The sequence below is a fragment of the Stigmatopora nigra genome, chromosome 1 (genome assembly GCF_051989575.1).
Source record: "Stigmatopora nigra isolate UIUO_SnigA chromosome 1, RoL_Snig_1.1, whole genome shotgun sequence".
Lineage (NCBI taxonomy): Eukaryota > Metazoa > Chordata > Actinopteri > Syngnathiformes > Syngnathidae > Stigmatopora > Stigmatopora nigra.
Genome location: NC_135508.1, coordinates 11,326,762 through 11,345,525, shown reverse-complemented (window position 1 = coordinate 11,345,525; position 18,764 = coordinate 11,326,762). Strand labels below are relative to the sequence as shown.

The 18,764-nt window shown below is 40.8% G+C and overlaps 4 protein-coding genes across 4 annotated transcripts in view; 3 read left to right on the top strand and 1 right to left on the bottom strand.

Annotated features, from left to right (window-relative positions):
• Positions 1 to 504: 504 nt before the first annotated feature.
• srms (src-related kinase lacking C-terminal regulatory tyrosine and N-terminal myristylation sites) lies at positions 505 to 6,064 on the top strand. The gene is made up of 8 exons (XM_077733669.1): positions 505 to 941; positions 2,416 to 2,537; positions 2,735 to 2,901; positions 3,945 to 4,092; positions 4,384 to 4,542; positions 4,724 to 4,905; positions 4,984 to 5,140; positions 5,257 to 6,064. The coding sequence occupies exons 1-8, from the start codon at positions 568 to 570 to the stop codon at positions 5,454 to 5,456; spliced, it is 1,509 nt and encodes a 502-aa protein (XP_077589795.1). The 5' UTR covers positions 505 to 567; the 3' UTR covers positions 5,457 to 6,064.
• Positions 6,065 to 6,886: 822 nt separating this feature from the next.
• Positions 6,887 to 10,288, top strand: ptk6b (PTK6 protein tyrosine kinase 6b). The gene is made up of 8 exons (XM_077733744.1): positions 6,887 to 7,215; positions 7,420 to 7,538; positions 7,617 to 7,786; positions 8,488 to 8,647; positions 8,716 to 8,877; positions 9,154 to 9,335; positions 9,645 to 9,798; positions 9,876 to 10,288. The coding sequence occupies exons 1-8, from the start codon at positions 6,887 to 6,889 to the stop codon at positions 10,070 to 10,072; spliced, it is 1,473 nt and encodes a 490-aa protein (XP_077589870.1). The 3' UTR covers positions 10,073 to 10,288.
• Positions 9,911 to 18,764, top strand: part of runx1 (RUNX family transcription factor 1) — a 43,755-nt gene continuing 34,901 nt past the window's right edge. Inside the window, exon 1 of the mRNA XM_077733476.1 lies at positions 9,911 to 10,045. The gene's annotated coding sequence lies outside the window, so the exon portion shown is untranslated. The remainder of the gene's footprint in view (positions 10,046 to 18,764) is intronic.
• On the bottom strand, positions 11,829 to 15,927 carry urp2 (urotensin II-related peptide). The gene is made up of 6 exons (XM_077726426.1): positions 15,473 to 15,927; positions 14,876 to 15,184; positions 13,666 to 13,700; positions 12,598 to 12,742; positions 12,150 to 12,207; positions 11,829 to 12,063 (listed from the first exon to the last, which is right to left on the bottom strand). The coding sequence occupies exons 1-5, from the start codon at positions 15,570 to 15,572 to the stop codon at positions 12,176 to 12,178; spliced, it is 621 nt and encodes a 206-aa protein (XP_077582552.1). The 5' UTR covers positions 15,573 to 15,927; the 3' UTR covers positions 11,829 to 12,063; positions 12,150 to 12,175.

Below are 18,764 nucleotides of genomic sequence, written 5' to 3'. Positions count from 1 at the left end.
CCAAAAAATGTTTTTTGTAATACAAAGAATAGTCCCTCAAGGGCCTTTAGTGTCAACTTTTGATAACTGTCTAGTAGTGCAGGATATAGTGTCGAAAGGGCTGAATGAAACTCGCATCTCAAGGCAGCTCTGTTGTGCAATCCGAGTTTGGGGCGCCCGGAAGTACGTGTGACGTCAGGGCAAAAATGGCAATCGCTCAACCGCTTTGTTTGTAAGAGTGCGCGGCACTACGTCGCATCTCCAACGTGAACATACTATGAGCGGCTTGGACGAGCGTGCCAGAAGCAGATGCCACCTGCTCCGATGTCCTCCTCGGCTTCGGCTTCCGCATTCCCGGGGCGGCTGCGGACCGCGTGCATGAGCTCAACCAGGCAAAAAACCGGTCGGTCCGGCTTATCTGGAGCCCGCCGCCGTCGCTCGCCCGGAACAATGCTTCGTTACGGCCTCGCGGCAGAGGAGCACCGCGGGGCGGCCGCTTCTGTGCCGCTGGTGGGCTGCGGTGGCTGCGGTGGCTGCGGTGGATCGTGTTCCGCGCTCGGGGGGAGAAGCTTGTGAGATCCGCAGGTCATGGAGGGCTGCTGCCGTTCCTGCATGCCATGTTGCAAGCGCCTGTGGGACTACATCTGGCCGGACTTCCGCTACCCGAGCGTGAACAATCTTGTGATCGCCAACCCAGGCGCGCAGGTCGCCGAGATCCGGACGGTGTCGGGCGACATCCGTGTTCCGTCGCCCAAGAAGAAGCCGGTCCAACTCTACGCCGCGCTCTTCGACTTCGAGGCGCGCAGCGACGACGAGTTGACGGTGCGAGAGGGGGACAAACTTTCGGTTCTGGAACAGCGAGGCCGCTACGTGCTGGCCAAGAAACTGACCGGCACGCCCGACTCAGGACTCATCCCGGCCAACTATGTGGCGCTTCTACAGGACGAGTTCGCCAAGCACAAGTGAGTGCGTCGATGTCTGTTTTCGGGTCCCTTTTAACAGCATCAAATTCGACTTGTGTCATGACAGTGAAGGCATTCAATTCACTTCATAGGCGCACCTTGTTTTCGGGAATTCGGGTCGGTTCTCAAAGTTCTCCATGATAGGACAAAAAGTAACATTCTACCTCTGGGAGAAACAAAAAAGATATTTATGGATGAATTTACTATTTTGTTTATTGCAGTGACAAGTAACTGACAATTTATTGTAGCTCCCAAAATGACTAAAGCAAATATTATTTCGACCGTTTATATACCAAACATGAATTATTTCATCTCATTTTCTGAACCACTTTGTCCTCATTAGGGTTGTGGGGGGTGCTGGAGCCTATCCCAGCTGACTCCGGGCCAGAGGCAGGGGACACCCAGAATCGGTGGCCAGCTGATCGCAGGGCACAAGCAGACAGTCATTCAAGCTCACACCCATACATGAATTATGTATTTTTTTTCATTATTATTGGTACTTTTTTAATTTATTGAGGGGTCTCTCCCTTGATCTTTAAAATATATATATATTCTAGCCTTCAGATCTTAAACGTTTGGATGGTGTCCCTAAATATTTACCTTTACATACACTATTTCCTCCGAGGTGCAAACTTGAGTCGAGTATGGTGACGGGAAGAAAGTCTGTTTGTATGGCACCAAGGGTCATTTACTGGAAACAAATTTACTGGAAGCAAATTAGCAAATACCTGAACAATTAACTGGCTGCGTTTGGAGAATAGCAAACACACCAATTATGCAGGGAATCCCCACGTTCAATCAATGGTGTTGTGAAACAAAACAAAAATCATAAGATCATTGATCTGTTATAAAAGCTGGAGGGTAAAAGAACAAAACAAAAAATGTTTGAAAAACTGGTATTTCTTATTGTGTGACATGTAGTCCTTAAACCCCCCAAATAACAAGCAATATCTTATAAATAATATTTGCTAGATATTTAAGTAGATTCTTAAAACTAACAGAAACATCAAGTTTGGTGAAATTACATTTCCCTTGGGAAATTCTCTTCGTTTCGCCGATTATACAGTTTTTGAATAAAAATTGGGGTTCCATACACATGTCCCATTGGCTGCGGTTTTCAACAATTCAAACACAAATATGATATTATTAGCTAAAACTTCACACTATTATTAAGTTGTGAGTTTCAATGAAACCTGAGCGACACACCCGCGCTGGTCACCACTCACAAATGAATTGGAGGCAGAAATAAACGAACATACGGGCTCTATGTTAAACTGAGCCAACCAGTTTTGTGTTTACGTTCTTCTTTTGTTTATGTAAAGGTGGCTGAATCTCATTTCTTTATCTACAACTTCTGTTTGTATGTAAACTTGTATCAACAGAGACCTCATCAAGAAATCTGACAATGAAATGAGACATTGATTGCAAAGTGGGGTACACGGTCACTACTAAAATGGGCGTGTCTTATGTTCAGGTGGTACTATGGCAACATCAACCGCATCAAAGCTGAGAAGCTCCTGCTGGCTCCCCAAAACAAAGATGGCTGCTTCCTGGCACGAATTAGTGAGAGTCACAGTAATGAGTACACTATCTCAGGTGTGTTGGTGCAACACTTTGTATTTTCTTTCACAGCCTATTTTCCCCCAGAATACAAAGATGTATTGTGTCAAAGATATTCCAAATTTCGAAACACACAATGTTAGGAAATGGGACATAGAATTTCAATGAAAAAAAAACAATAACAAAATAAATCATTTTTTTGTTTTGGTTTGACCTTTATTTTTTTCTTCCAGCCCGCGCTGAAGGGAAGGTGCTTCACTTCCGGATCCAGCGTTCTGTCATTGGGGCCTATTTTATATCTGACAAGATCTCCTTTGGCACGCTGGGCGAGTTGGTCTCATACTACCAGAAGAACCCTCGAAGTCTGGGTGTGGTGCTGGCGGAACCGTGTGCTCAGCAGGTAAAGTTTCATGCAGCTAATTATTAAAGCATTATAGTACACATTCCGATCAGTGTTTATTCTCCTGAGATTGGCGTTCTTTTTTAAAACAGTGCTAGTTTTTCCATTAATATTAAAAAAAGGACAATCTTTTCTAAAAATTCAACCAATTTATTTTACACTTTATTACTGTAATGTAAATTCTATTCAAATATCAAATATATTCCAACCCCCAAAACTTCTCACTTTGAAAAAGCTAAAAATATTATTTAATTGTTCAAGTAAGCTTCATCTTTTATTATTATTGTTGTGTAATTTAAAAAAAAACATGATTTCCCCAAAATACAATCAAAACATTCCTCAATACAAATTCCTCCTTGTGTATCCCAGTTTTATTTCCCTGAAAAAAAGTCCTTAATGATTTCAAAATGATTCATTATCACATTATTGTTTTCCTCTTGTCACCGTGTCCTCTATTTCACATTGTAAAATGACACCACAATGATTGTGATCATCATAATTAAAATAATATTTATCCATTGAGCATATATAGGTTAAAAGGATAGTAACCCTCGCTTCAACAAATGGGCAGGGATAAAAATGCCTTATTACTTTTATTCATCCAAACATTTCAATTAATGCTAATAAGCACATACAGTAACATTTTTGACTATGGATATATTTGTATATATTCTTAGTATGCCTGACATTTAAGAGTTGATCATTTCATTCATTTATTTCTATCAAAGTGTATTTTTTCTGTTGAATTTTTTTTGCCCTGACAAATGTGTATTTGTTGCACTCCAAAAATAAAATAAATCAACACCATTAATTGTTCGGCCTTTTTTTTTTTTTCGTCAGTGGATTTGTGGAAACAAATGCGTTGTCTTCTTCTCTGGTCTTCCTCCTCTTCAGTTAGGCCACTTAAACATTCAAGAGTTAGCCAGAGAAGAGCCAGAAAGGAACCTTCTGCTTTTGACACTTTCGATCCGTGCACGCCCACCCACACATGCACACAAACACAAGCGTCATGTGGTGAGGGCTCATGTTTGTGCTCTGTGCAGCGGGAGCTCTACGACATGGAGCCCTGGGAAAGGCCACGCGAGGAGTTCAGGTTGCACCGAAAGTTGGGTGAAGGCCACTTTGGAGAAGTGTGGGAGGCAATGTGGACCACCGAGAACAAGCGAGTGGCCATCAAGATGCTCAAACAAGGTACACCGTCATCAACATCTCCCTTGTGCGTTGAATTTTTTTCCCGTTTTTTTTCCGGAATACTGACAAAAAAAGAAACGGTCAACATTTTTTATAATTTGAAAGCAGTACTCTTTTTGCCTTTTGCCCACAACCTTAAAAATACCTTGAAATCATTGTTTCGACTTTCTTCTCATTCCCTTTACTGTGATGGACAATGCCATAGTTGTGAAACATATCCTCCTTGCAATAAGATGGAAAAATTATTTTTCATGAAAGTAATCGTAAATGTCTTTTCATGCCGATTGTCAGAGGACACCAAGCAGGACGAGTTTGTAAAGGAGGTCCAAGCACTGAAAAGCCTCCACCATCCTAAACTAATCCAGCTGCTAGCCATGTGCTCCCGTGGAGAACCCGTCTACATTGTGACTGAGCTAATGAGCAAAGGAAGCCTCAAGTCTTACCTGGCCTGTGAGTACACCTCCAGATAATACTAACATGCTTTTATAGAATAATTCGTTGGTCTAACCAGGTGCCTTTTTGAGCAACAAATGATAAAACCAATACTGCCTATGTGCATAGCAAATAATGGATGGACTCTTAGGAGCTGTTGACCACTGCAATGAACAGTGTTTGGGTGTTTTGTGTGTAGCTGTAGAAGGCCAAGTGTTGACCTCAGCACACCTCATCTACATGGGCAGTCAGGTGGCCGAGGGGATGGCCTACCTGGAAGACAGGAGTATTGTCCACAGAGACTTGGCGGCCAGAAACATCCTGGTGGGAGAGGACCTGATCTGTAAGGTGGCAGACTTTGGGCTGGCTCGCATCATCAAGGTGGGTGCAAGTGTAAATCTGAGAAAAAGTTTATGACCGATTGGTAAAACACATACCGCCATCCCGCCGGCTGTTTAGGACAGCGTTTACACAGCCAGTCGTAGCACCAAGATTCCCGTGAGGTGGACGGCACCCGAGGCGGCCATTCACCAGAAGTTCTCCGTCAAGTCAGACGTTTGGTCCTTTGGCGTTCTCCTCTACGAGATGATGTCGCGAGGGAAAATGCCTTACGAAGGTAAGGCTGACATGTTGCAGCCTCGATTGCGTTGTTGTGGAATGAATTCAAAAAAATGTTGAAAAACAACATCTGGAGACATTTTATGGAATTCTCACATTCTGGTAACCTTTTAGGCAAAAACAACAAGCAAGTGTTGAGCCTGCTGACGTCCGGCGCTCGCCTGGCGTGTCCGAGCAGATGTCCTCACAACATCTATCGCATCATGATGGACTGCTGGGCCACCGAGCCTTCCAAGAGACCCTCTTTCCACGCTTTGCACAGCCAGCTGGACTCTATTTACGCTCGTATCTACTTCAAGACCATCGAGGTGTGACCGTGTGACTGCGTGGCGGCGGCACGTAGGACGACACGGTCAGCGCAGAGGCTGATAAGAACAGTCTGTCGTGAAAGGAGTCAGATGGAATTTCCAACTCTCTTCTCAGACTGGATGCTAGGAAGAGCCACAATGTGCAATAATCATCTGTTACTGACTTTTTGCCCAAATGTGAAGGAACATTGACGATTGCCTGACTGGGTCGGAATTTCCTTTTACTTAAGAACAAATGTATTTATTTGGTGGACTTTATTTTGTTTGTTTTTTTTAATTTTCGCTCATCTGTTCAGTTCGGAAATCAAATTTTGCAGTATACAAACGTTTTCCTTAGAGTTAGAGCTTTGCCTACTGGTGCCCATGAATACACCTCAGGTTAGTTAACCACAATTGCAGATTTTTAGCTGAGCACAAGTATTATTTTGAACCAAGTTTCCAGAAGACTCTAAAAGTGACGTCATGTTTACACAAACACGTTATTACGAATTGGTATTTCTTAACAGAGTTGCATGTAATCCAATGCCAGAGCGAAATGTAACTTTTGCCAGTTAAAATGTTTCAGATCCGAGCCATAAAAAACGAAACAAATGGAGTGATGTCTAATAACAAACAAATAAAGTTTTTAAAGGCCTGTACTTTGACTTAGTTTAACCTGCTATTATATAGTATTTTTATTTTATTTAGTTAAGGAGGCCAAAATGTTGTATTTAAAGTCGGACAGATCTACTTTCATGGTAATCTTTTATGTTCATGTAGAGTTCATATTTGATGAATTTCACTTTTAGTGGATTTCTGTCCGCACTTTGTTCTCAGGTACTTTGAGATTCTATCAGAAGAGGAAATACAAAGACACATTTTCTAGGATGCAAACTTTACTTTTAATTAGGTAGGAACAGGTGGTCCCAAAAACCCATTCTAAACAAAAATGTACCTATCTACAATAAAGCCGTTTTCAAGCCTTCTAGATGATGCAGGATTATCTACACATCAAGATGATATATAATACAATAACTTTATCTGTCCTCTCAAGTAAAACCCAACAACCCATCAGATTATTGTGGTGCTTAAGATAAAACAACACTATTCTCACATACTTAAAAAAAAAACTCTCATCGCATCAGGCCCACAGACAATTGCCCATGACCTAAATTCAGTGAAAGAAAAGACTAAGCCACAATGATTTGCATTCCATCAAATATAATAAGTTTGAAGAAAAACTTGGAGACCTCCATAGAACCACACTTTTCCCCCATATCGCCCAATTTCCCCCGGCTGAGTATGTTTGAACTGTATAGTTTTCCGTACCTTTTCTAGGACAACTGCATGCTCTTAGAGTGTTGCTGGAGTTCCTGAGCAACATTCCCAGAATTCCAGCAGCGTCACTACCGGTTAAACAGGTGCAGTGAACCAGTACATTTTTTTAATAGGCAAGAATGGACGAATGTCTCCGCAGTGCATGTCCGGCTCTGTGGCAGAGGCTCTATGGGGACAAAAAGGCAGAGGTGGATGACAAGGCAACGTCGGACCCAAAGCCGCTGGCCGACCAGGAGGAGAGAGCAAGCACTTATGAAGCCATGTGGGACTTTCATGGCCGGAACTCAGATGAGTTGACATTCCAGAAGGGAGACCTGTTCAAGATACAAAGCCGCAGTGAAGACTGGTGGACTGTAGACAGGCTGGATGAGAGCGGAAACCCACTTGACAATGGCGTTGTGCCTGCAAACTACCTGAAGAAATCTGATATGGGTACGGAGGTGGAACCGTAAGTTGACAATACAACACCACATTCTTGTTCTTAGATAACATAATCATCCTTTTTAATGATGCTATCCTTTGTCCCGTCCCACTGTGACTCCTTTCAAATGCAACTTGCATATCTTTTGGAGAAAAATCTGGTGCCTGCCACAATTTTTGAGGGCGGTTGCAGATTTTCCTCTAAAACCAACTCTACTGTGTTGTGTGCCAGATGGAATTTTGGGACTATGAACCGCTTAGAAGCCCAAAGCCATCTCATGGCAACAGGAAATGGACCAGGAGCTTTCCTCATCCGTTCCAGTGAGAACCATGTGGGATACGTCCTCTCAGGCAAGAACACGTTCGGCCGAGAAGGGCAAAACCGATAGGGGCCATGTCACCCGCTTGCTTGTATGTGTACATTCACAGTGCGTTCCAGCTGTCGGGTTAAACACTTCAAAATCACAGAGACCGTCGACGGTCTCTTCGATCTAGACGGCTTGCAGCAGTTTAGTACATTGGACCAATTGGTGGCGCACTACTGCAACAACCGCCTCCGTATCAGCAACGAGGACACGCTGGGCGAACCTTGCCGGCCGGTATGTCTTGCTGCTGAAACTCATGCCTACGCGGTACTGTTATTGTCCATCTTGATTTTCCGAAGAAACATGCTTACGCTTTGTTTGTAGTTAATGAGATGAACTACAAATGGTTGCTGCTGTGTGCTGACTGCCATGTTCATGATTTTGGAATGTTTGCTTCATTATGAACACAGCCACAACCCAGTATAATTGTACAAGGAAAGGGTGTACTCTTTTGTACACAAAACAAAGGCACTCTTCTTCCAATTTTGTAAAGGTTATCGACAAACAGTAACTGTAGGGAGTGTTTGTGTTTTTTTATTATTTATATAAAACAAATTATTCAAAACGAGTGTGTTAAACATACATTAAACACAGACTGAACATGTTTTTATAAATTAATTTTAGGATTTTTTTGCATTCTATTTAAGTGGACGAAAATAATGACACTTTATGTATTATATATTTGATATACTCTGATCAAATGAAACAAAATTACACATACACACAGATTGTTTAAAAGGACAAAACAGTCCAAAACACCTTCTATATTTCATAAATCACATTTCTGTGCACCCCTGTTGTGTGTGGGTGTGTGGGTGCACTTCTGAGTGCTGACATATATTTTAAAACAATTTAAATCTTTACTGTTGCCTTGCCGAGTCCTTTCATTCATTTGCTTTTACCTTTGTCAAATGTTCGTACGTGTCAATTCTTAGAAAAAACCCCAGTCAGAAGATCAGTTCCCAGATGATCTGTGGGTATTACCCAAAGAAGAATTCACCTTAGAGGACAAGTTGGGAAGTGGCTATTTTGCGGACGTCTACCGAGGCTACTGGAAGTCGGGCATTCGTGTGGCCATCAAGATCATTAAAAACGGTATTGATGCTCCCCATGTGTCTGCACACAGTTCTGTGTGATGACCGCTCCTTTTCGTCTGTCTTCAGACTCGGAGCTGGACCACACAGAGTTCCAGAGGGAGGTGCAGATCCTCAAAAGTATCCGTCACCGTCACCTCATCACCCTGTATGCTGTGTGCACAGCCTCTGTGCCGTATTACATCATCACAGAGTACATGGAGAAAGGAAGTCTGCTGGACTTGCTCAGAAGTAAATATTGTTGAATGTTTAAACTTGCAATGTTCAAATTGGGGAAGTTAATCACTTTTTACTTGTTGGAGAAGCTTTGTCTTTAATAGATTCCTTTCGGCACAATGTTAAAATTCTAAAGGCAAAAAAAAATGCTGTGAATAATGTTTTGAAGAGTGACTTTTGGAAATTGCTGGTCTTTGAGCAAGATTGATGAACAATGCACACAAAATGATTCCACAGGGCACATCTAGCCTATCTTGCATTCACTGCTGTTTTCTTTGCATTGATGTTGAGGTCCCGAGGGCAAGCAACAGGATATGACCTCACTGTCAGACATGGCCGGCCAGGTGGCTGATGGGATGTCATACCTGGAAGAGCACAATTTCATCCACAGAGACTTGGCAGCACGCAATGTTCTGGTGGGGGAAGATTACATTTGCAAGGTGGCTGATTTTGGACTGACTCAAGTCATTAAGGTACCCACATTGTTGTGACCCTTGTAAAGTATATGTCTAAATATCCGTGTCAAAAGCAACACCTGTATGGGCAAAGTGGGTGCAGAATTTGATTCTAAGAGAAAAAGCACAGACAGTTGAACCAATGTCTCCCTTGATGATTGATTAGAAAACCTATTTGGAAGTAGTTATGACCCTGGTGTGTTTGCAACCCTACTAGAATTATTATTTATTTTATGTTTAAAAAATGTGATGTTTTTTGAGGAGCATATTAAGATGTGCTTGTGAAAATTCATGAATGGCTAAAGTGTGCCATTTTTGCCAGTGCAGGAGCCCATCTGCTTTGCATATCAGAAAGCCATACCGCGTAAATGGAGCGCACCAGAGGCCATCAACCATAGAAAGTTCTCCATCAAGTCAGATGTGTGGTCTTTCGGGGTCCTACTCTACGAGATGATCACTTATGGAGGCGAGCCCTACTCAGGCAAGTTTTGGACCATCTAAGCTCTCTCATTTTGGCTTTGCACAATAGAATCACCAATAATTATATTAACTTTTCAGATTTAAGTGGGCAGAAAGCAGACGAGATGGTTAGCCAGGGCTACAGGATGCCGGCGCCCCCATCTTGTCCACCTTTCCTCTATGAAATCATGTGCAAATGCTGGAATGCTGATCCCAATCTACGGCCCAATTTCTGGGAGCTGAAGGAGCAAATGTACAGAATCTATGAGGTAGATGCTAATGACTTAATATCTTGACAGGATAAGGGTGTATTCAACTCCTGATTTATGTAGTGCTTGCCCTCGGTGTAAATGAGCGATAGCCTATCCTAGTCGTGCGAAGCGGCTCAGGATTGGTGGCAAGCCAAGGGCGAGGCACATAAAGAACTGAAAGCGTTTACATTCGTTCACAATGTTATGTTAAGTGTGTGAGTGAGAGAATGGAAGAGAGAGAGAGAGAGAGAGAGAGAGAGAGAGAGAGAGAGAGAGAGAGAGAGAGAGAAGACAGAGAGAGACCTTTCCAGAAAATGTATAATTTTGTTTGCACTCACTATGTACTCAGGGGATCAAAAATCCAATTATATTTATCTATTTCTGTGTGATGTATTTGAAACTATTTGAATAATCTTTTTAATTCGACACTTACTTGAAGTTATATCGCAATTAATTGGGTATCTATTTACCTTTTAGCTCCTCGAAGCATTTTTTTTTCTTCAACTCACAACTACCTCACATTTAATATGTGATTGATGATTCCGTTGTTTTGCATTTGGGAGAATGCTGAGCGATTATGTGCGCGCGACACCCCAGTGTATTCAACACTTCTACACACTCTAACAAGCATGTACAGACACACACACTCATCACCGGGACAACAGTGGCAGTGAAACTCTCTGAATGTAATTAAGCACAGTTTACTCATCCAAACAGCAAACACACTTATCTCTGTTACCATGGAAACATCCACAAAAGGAATGTACAACTACCATTTACTATAGTAAGATTAATGACACAATATTTTGGCACCTATCAAATATATAATATGTATTTTTATTGTAAGAAAATATCTGGCTCAGGATATAGTACATCCATTTAACAATACTCCATAATCTTTAATACGTTTGTTTGATATTGGAATAGAGTGTATTTGAAAGATCATTAAACATTGCTCCAACACAAAAGAGATAAAATGTATCTCATGTCATTTCTTTGAACCCCCCAAAAAATCTTAATCGTTTTTTTTATTTTACCAGAGGAAAGTAAGAATTAACTTGTTGACGCAGTATATATTTTTTATTTTATATTTGCACTTGATTATTGACATATAGTTGTTTACGTCCATGCTGTTCCGTCTTGAAACTTTTGGCACAATTTATCATTCTGTCCTTCAATTTATTGCGGGAGATGTGTTGTGGACCAATCACAGTCTTCTTTTCAATAAAGTTGGAAGGCCTTTATGAAGCGGATGGGTTTGAGGTTTTAGATTTATAAAGTTTGTCTTGGTTATTTACCAAGTTTTTTTTAAATTGTAATTTACTTAGAAACAGGATTATCTTTTTTGCCTAAATAGTTTTAGAACTCACGTTTTAATGTTATGTTGCCTGTATTATTGGTGAGCCATGACAAGATTGTCTCCTCAAAAATTTACATTTCTGCTTTTTCTGTATTTTGTCATTGGAAAAGAGAGCTTGCTTTTATTTGACCTTCCTGGATTCAATTAATTTCCAGCACCGCTTGTCTTTGTCATGGACGTGCTGGATTCCATCCCAGCTGATTTTGGATGAAAAGCCCATCACACCCTAATGTGACTCAAATCTAGATTGCACATATGTGGATGACTCCATTTTCTGTTTTGATATGGATATCAGCACAATAAGAAAGAGAACAAAATCAAATCAATGTATATTGTTGCTGTTGGTTGTAGAAAGGCTTTATTTAAAGAAGGCATACACATACAAGAACAATGTGCATTTGTCTGTCAAGGGGAATTGGGGTATTAAACGGGGATGCTTTTTCATGTGCTTAGCCGTGAGCACACATCGTTTTCCTTGATCGGTCAGCTTTGTTAATTAACGAGTTGGATGAAAAGGTCTACGTCCCGCTTGGCGGCGCCACAGTGGAAGGCCGCTGGACTCGTGACGTCCAAGCAACAGTTGCCTAGCACGCAGAGGTCAAACACGAACCCAGAGGAACCCTAGGTATGTCAGGATGGATGGAGAATAATGGGGGAATCAGATGTTGAGGTTATGCTATAGGAAACGTTTTGGTAACCAAGTTACAACGGATGCTTGGCGAGGGGACAGGTGCTGTGTACAGGGAGTGTAGGGAGACTCACAGGTGGAAGAGTTGGGGGGCAAAAACTCAGTTCTGGGAGCAGTATTTCCAGAAGCACACTGTTGGAAAAAAATGGAAAAAAAATGCGTGAAGCAACAACCTCTTCTTTCTTTAGCTTCTGTATGATTTTTATTTTTGCTGTGAATACATTGTAGTGATATTGTGATGTTCCAAAGGAACCATTAATTAATCTTTGAGAAATGGTGTTGTCTTAAGATGTTAGTTTAATTCATTCCATGAGCACACTACCAGCATCTTAATTGATCAATTATTCAGCTCATCTTTAAGAGGGTTGCGGGGTGCTGTAGCTGTATGTAGCTAATTATTGGCTAGAGGTGGTCTGGTTGCATCTTGCAGAAACCAAAACTATAATAATTGGTCGTTTTCTTTTTTGAACACATGATAATCTGAAAGAGTTCATTTATTGTGATTTCAAGCTTGACTTTTACCTCTTTTGTTGGTCTTTTTGGACTGTGTCGGAAGTGACTTCCGGAGGCTCCGACCAGTAAAGCTGGGGACGAAGACACCGGCGCTCGCGCCAGATGCGGTGCTACCAGCAGCTGTTGGGTGGGTGGTAGTGGATGTCACTCCAGCCTCATTATAAAAGACAAAAAAGAAGGTTCTTACTTAAAATGAACCTGTCAGTCCTCCATCAAGGCCAATCAATATCAGTTTCAACCTGGCATATTAGGTCAACTTAATAAAAATTACTCTGTTTTGAGTGAATTCACAAAAAGAGGGATTTATACACCCCTACAGAAAAAGAGTGATGTTTAGGTTTTTTTTTATACTCGTGTCAACATCACAAATTAAACACCCATAAGTGCATTGGAAAAAAAAAGTGTGCCACAGCTGGTGGGAGGTCTCCTGAAAAATTAGTTTCCATTTTTTTCAATTTTTTTACAGAGTCTCTGGGTCTGAATTCCAAATTCTTCAGATGTGCTCCAGCAAATTTTGGCAAATTATCATCACCCAGCTATCTGGCCGTATGATAGCACTTAAAACACAGGAAAATTATCCACATTGCAGACTTTTGGCCAAGTTGGTGTGTGTGAGTTAAATCATTTGAATTTACATACATGTAGCCTAATTGCAACTACTACTTATAATTGAGTTTCATGTGTATATATCTTAATTACAACAATACATCATATATACACACCAACACATAGATGAATTTATAAAAATAAGACAATATAAAACTTTATGGAAATGATGCCTGTGGTCAGAGTAAAGGTTAGCATGTTCCTCTTTTGATACTTCTTTCAGTTTCTTATGTGGTGCCTTCGAAAAATAAATTGGCCACCCCTGTGCTAAGAGAAGATTGTTGCCTCCACCCCCGTGATTCTGTGGGGCTACTTTGATTTTAGCTAATTAGAATTGGTTGAGTGATTTCCCCCAAACTTTGGACTGTAAAAGGCTTCTTTTATGAAGATCAGTTGTGACTGGTCACCTGTGACCCCTAACTGGTCATGTGACTTGGATGAATGGATGAATATATATTGAAATGGACTTACCACTTTATTTTTTCGTCCCGAATTTCGGGCTCCAGCTGAAAAGGACACAAAATCAAATAGTTATTTTTGGATAGCACCATGCGGTAATTTCATAGCTACTCGAGTGCCTCTAGCTCTATGACTGGGTTAAATGTAAATCAATAACTATACCACAAATCACTTAACATGGTGCGTCAGATTTTTTTGTTATATCCCATATCTTGCTGTGACCATTCAGACAGATCCTTTCTATAGTTCTTTGTTATATAATTTAGCTATCCTTCCACTTCACTTGCAGTCCTCCCGATATTTCACTATGTTTTTGACATTTATTCCTGATTTCCAATCTGTTGGACTAGTTTGTTTAGGGACCATTGGTGTCCAAACCAGTTCTCAAGGGCCGCAGTGGGTACAGCTTCTCATTACAAATGGAGAAGAGGAAACATCACCAATATGGTGACTTAAAAACGGAATCAGTTGGTTTAAGAAGAAATGTCATTGGTCAAAGTACCCGTGTTGGATAAGTTGGAACAAAAACCTGCATCCACCGCGTTCCTTTGTGGAATACTTTGGAAACCCTTTGTTTAGACTTTAGACTGTATCGGCATTCTAAAAAAATATGCCCCATATATGTAAGTGGCCTGCATCTATGTTGTCAGTGCGTCAAGCTCACACTTTTAGGGTCGAGAGTTCGATACCAAGTCAGTCCTGACTGTGTCGAGTTTGCATATTCTCCGTGGGCTTGCGTTGGATTTCTATGGGTACTGCACTTTCCTCCCATGTACGAAAAACATGCAGGGTTAGCTGGTTGAACACTCCAAATTGCCCTTAGGTATGAGTGTGAGCGTGAATGGTTCTCCTTTGCCGTCCTGTACCCTCTGAGGGCCAATGGCCTTTTGAGAATATGCAGTTCAGCAAATGAATGAATGAATCTGAAGCGATAACCTTAAATATTTAAAAGCAATTCTCAATTTTAAATACTCTCCCAAGACACATTTCATCACTTTTGTCCCACAACCCCTTTTGTACTACTGAATGGATTCTTCCATGGACTCTCTGCAGCAGTGTCATAGGAGCCATTGTGTTATCCTTCTTCAAACCTACCCAGCTGCGCCTGTTTATGTAACTACCAAAACCCAGTCTGACACAACTACCCAGCCAGTGGAAGAAAACTACTATTTCGGACCTGCACTGGACACAAAAATACAGCCCATCATATTAGAATATTCACCTCTTGGCAAGAAGGTGATCCTTGCCCTGAGGGTGCTGTTGAACGTCCGGTGCATCTCCTCCAATACCGACATCATCTTGAGCATCTGGACCCGCTTGTCTGAGCTCTCGGTCTCAGGATGGTTTTTCATGCCAGCAGTTAATGTCCTAGGGGTGCTTCTGGCTCCTCTTTTGGTGCCTTCCACTCCAGATGTTTTGCCATTCAGATGCCACTTGGGGAAAAAGTCGTGTCGTCCCAGGGCTGATGGCTTTGTGGGAACAGCTGATGGATGAAGAAGACTAGAAAGAAGGCTTGGAGATTTCATCATGCCTAGAAAAAATTGAAATGGAATCTGTCAGTATACAAACTCCTTGAGTTATCTGCAAAATTGCCGTGTTAACAAATGCCTATTTATCTCGTTTTCCCTTGCTTTTACTATTGTTACTTTAAAATATGTTTCTTCTTGGTTTCTGATGAAATAAAAAATTGCTCCCCCCAAAACTGCCGATATGATATTTAGTAATAGATATTTTTTCCTTTTCTTTGTGCATTATTTGGCCGGTGTGACATATAGCACGAAAAAAAAGTTAGTTTAAAATAAGTTTAGAAAAAAATTACCTCTTTCAGTGGGTGCTGTCCGGACTTGATTTGGGACGCTCAGCATTATCATGGGAATGAAGAGCAATTGTGCGGCTCTAGATACCATCTTGGATGTCATTGAATTGAAAAGGCCGAGAAATTACAAAAAAGAGGTTCTTTTTGGTTCTTTGGTTTTGCCTTATTTTGAAGACGGTCCATTGGTCATTATCATTTTGTGTGTTTCAAATCTGGGTATTCCAAAATGTGGAAAAGGAAACTTCTAAAAATCCCAAAAACTAAAATAAAAAAAATCCTATTTGCACCAAACCAGATGTCCGTTGTCTACTTTGCGTTCAATTTAAATAATTTTCCTGCAGCACGAATAAATCTTCGTTGTCCTTAGTGCGTCTTCATATTCCAGGGATGCACCTCTTAAAGAAGAAGGCTTGTCAAGGGTTCTCGGCGGTTCTCGTTTCCCTGCTCCTCTTCGAAAACCTTGCCTTTTTAAAAATCCCTGTTGGGACAACCAGGCGGTAAATCTTCGCCCACCAATCGGACTACATTGCTCCGCCTCTAGCTTCTCAATAGATTGGTGACATTTGGGGACTCTGGCAGCGAGCTTTGAGATTCAATATCGTTTTGTAAATGTGTGGTTAGGCTTTAATGTGTGTGTGTGTGTGTGTGTGTGTGTGTGTGTGTGTGTGTATGTGTGTGTGTGTCTTAGGCAGTTGAAGCAGTGATAAGTTAGTTCTTAATATGTTTGCTCAGGACCACAGTAACAGAAAGGCCCTCTGACGCATGAGGACACACACGCATACGTAGACAAAACACGCACGCGGGCGCACACACAGCAAATACAAATACAGTGAATTCCAACTTTTGAAGGCCTACCTGTATACAAATGCACATTATCCAGGGTTCACTTTGACCTTGGATGAAAAGGCCCCCCACCCTCTTGCCAATCCTCCATCACACAAACATACACTTAGGCTGTTAAAAACCAAGTGTGATGCACATTAGAAGAAACTCTAAAAGACACAAAAGATAGGAAAGGGTGAGTCTTTGTGCTGATTAATGTCACAGATCGGAATTTGACGCAAGTGACCATGGTGCTTCCCAAAATAAGCATTGGCGCCAATTGGAGAAAAAAAAATAGAAATGATTTTGATGAATTGAACGTACGTATGCGTGTATGCGCGCGGGTGTCCACATACGTCAGTTGCTGGGGGAAGAGAATTTTGCTTGTGAACATCTACTCATTCATTCTTTGCACTCTTTGTAAAGAAAGCGGGGGGAGAATGGAGGGGGGGTTGTGTCAACAGGAAGTGAACAAATAGTTTTTAAAAATGCTAGCAAATAAAAACAGGGCCAATGAGGTGGACAGTGAACCCAAATTCAATGTGAAGAATTTTTTATTGAAAGGGCAGTGCACACAAATTTTTAATTTAATTTAATGTGGTGGTTAAAAAAAAGAAGCATTTTCAGTCATTAACGAGTGACCTTTTCTTTGTTTAGGGTCACTTCTTGATCCATTTTATGTTAGAAACAAACAGTGTTTATCAACACCCAATACAATTCAATTTTGAACGCAAACTTATGTTTTATTGTTGTCAAACAAAATTCTAAAAATGACATTTTATGTGCTTTACCGAATTTTAGGATTGCTTAGATGTACAGTGGAGAGACATTTTTTAAATATATCGTATACATACCAAACCTACAATTTCCATAAGGCCTGCATTATTTAGGATTACTGCTTGAGTAACACACCAGTTGCAATGTTTTTTGTGTTTTAAATGTGAAGTTTGAATACTCTCACATTATTTATCTACTTTGCAAGCATTGATAATGTTTAACCCAATATACAATGCATGCCTAAATTAGTTTAAGGACCAGTCCACCCCCCAGATCCCCCCTCCACACACTAACACACACACACTCACGCACTTCCCACTACTACCACCACGAGAGGGTAGTCTTGTTCTTTTTAAAACCAGACCAAAGAAACCAAGTAGAACCACTCTAGTTGATGTAATTTTCGTAGTTTATAGACAAATTTCTTACTTCTTTAGAATGCGTTATGCTTTAAGAAATTAATTCATTTTAATTCCAAAGAAAAAAAATGGATCAATGACAATTAAAATACCTTTGCAATTTCTCGCACTGTAACGTGCACTCTAAAGCAAATTTTACTTGAGTACAAAAATTGTTGACATTTATATATAATAGTTGATAAGACATACTATGAAGCACACTGAGCAAATAGGATTACTTTGCATTGCTTTGTATTGTTATTTGATTTTGAAGAACGTCACATTGCCTCTAAGAAAGGTTCTGCTTTGTTCTAGCTAAACTTCCTTAAGCGACACTTGAGTTCCTTCTGTTTACTTTCTAGTCCTGTTGCATTCCATTATTATGCCCAAATCAATGAGTAGAATAGGTCACCAATAGTCAAATTGTGACGAGTGTACAAACAGTGGTAAGAAAAATCCCCCATGTGAAACAATTAATCAAATATTCAAAGTGCCATAAAAATCTTTTTGTGTGTGCACTTCAGTTTGACTTAACTTTTAAGGTACAATCTCCTAAATTACATTCATTTAATCAGGTACAATTTCCTTCTAATTACATGTATTACAAATGAATTGAAAATACATTTTACATTTGGTTTGTTTTAGCATATTTAGCACGATCCTTTGAAATTTAACCTCAGCTGCAACTGAACAGGTCAGCTTTTTAATTATACTTTATTTAATTGTTGGTCCTGAGTATTTCTCAAAGTGTTGCAAAAAGTTAGAGAACCACTGGATTAGATAGAAAAAAGAAAAGAGAAGGGTGTCTGTGATAAGACTCAAAAGGATGGCAGGTCGAGCGATGGCGAGGAAGAGGAGAGCACCCATGGGAGGCAGAAAAACGGAAGGTCACACATGACGTGTGCGCGTGTGAGAGCGAGCAAAAGAATGAGAGTGAGCGGGTGAGTGATTTGTTTTCAGTGAAAGGTGAGGCCACTTAGCCACGGCGTGGAGCTACCACGGAATCTATTACAGCGTGTCAAAGGAAACTCGAGAAGGGCACGGCCCGCATCTCTGTGTGTGTGCGGGTGTGTAAAAAAAATACAGCCTTTTTCTTCTTTGATGTGACTCTTTCTTTATGGTGGATTTTGAGTTTTTTCCATGCATTTAATTATACTATTAATGGATAAATATAGATGTATGTCACTATGCATTGGAAATTGTTAGTTTTTGTGTGCTTAACAGACCGTGAGGATATACAAGGAAACTCAGCAGTTTGAGCGTTTTTGTGGAACTCGCATGCAGAACAGTGTATGATT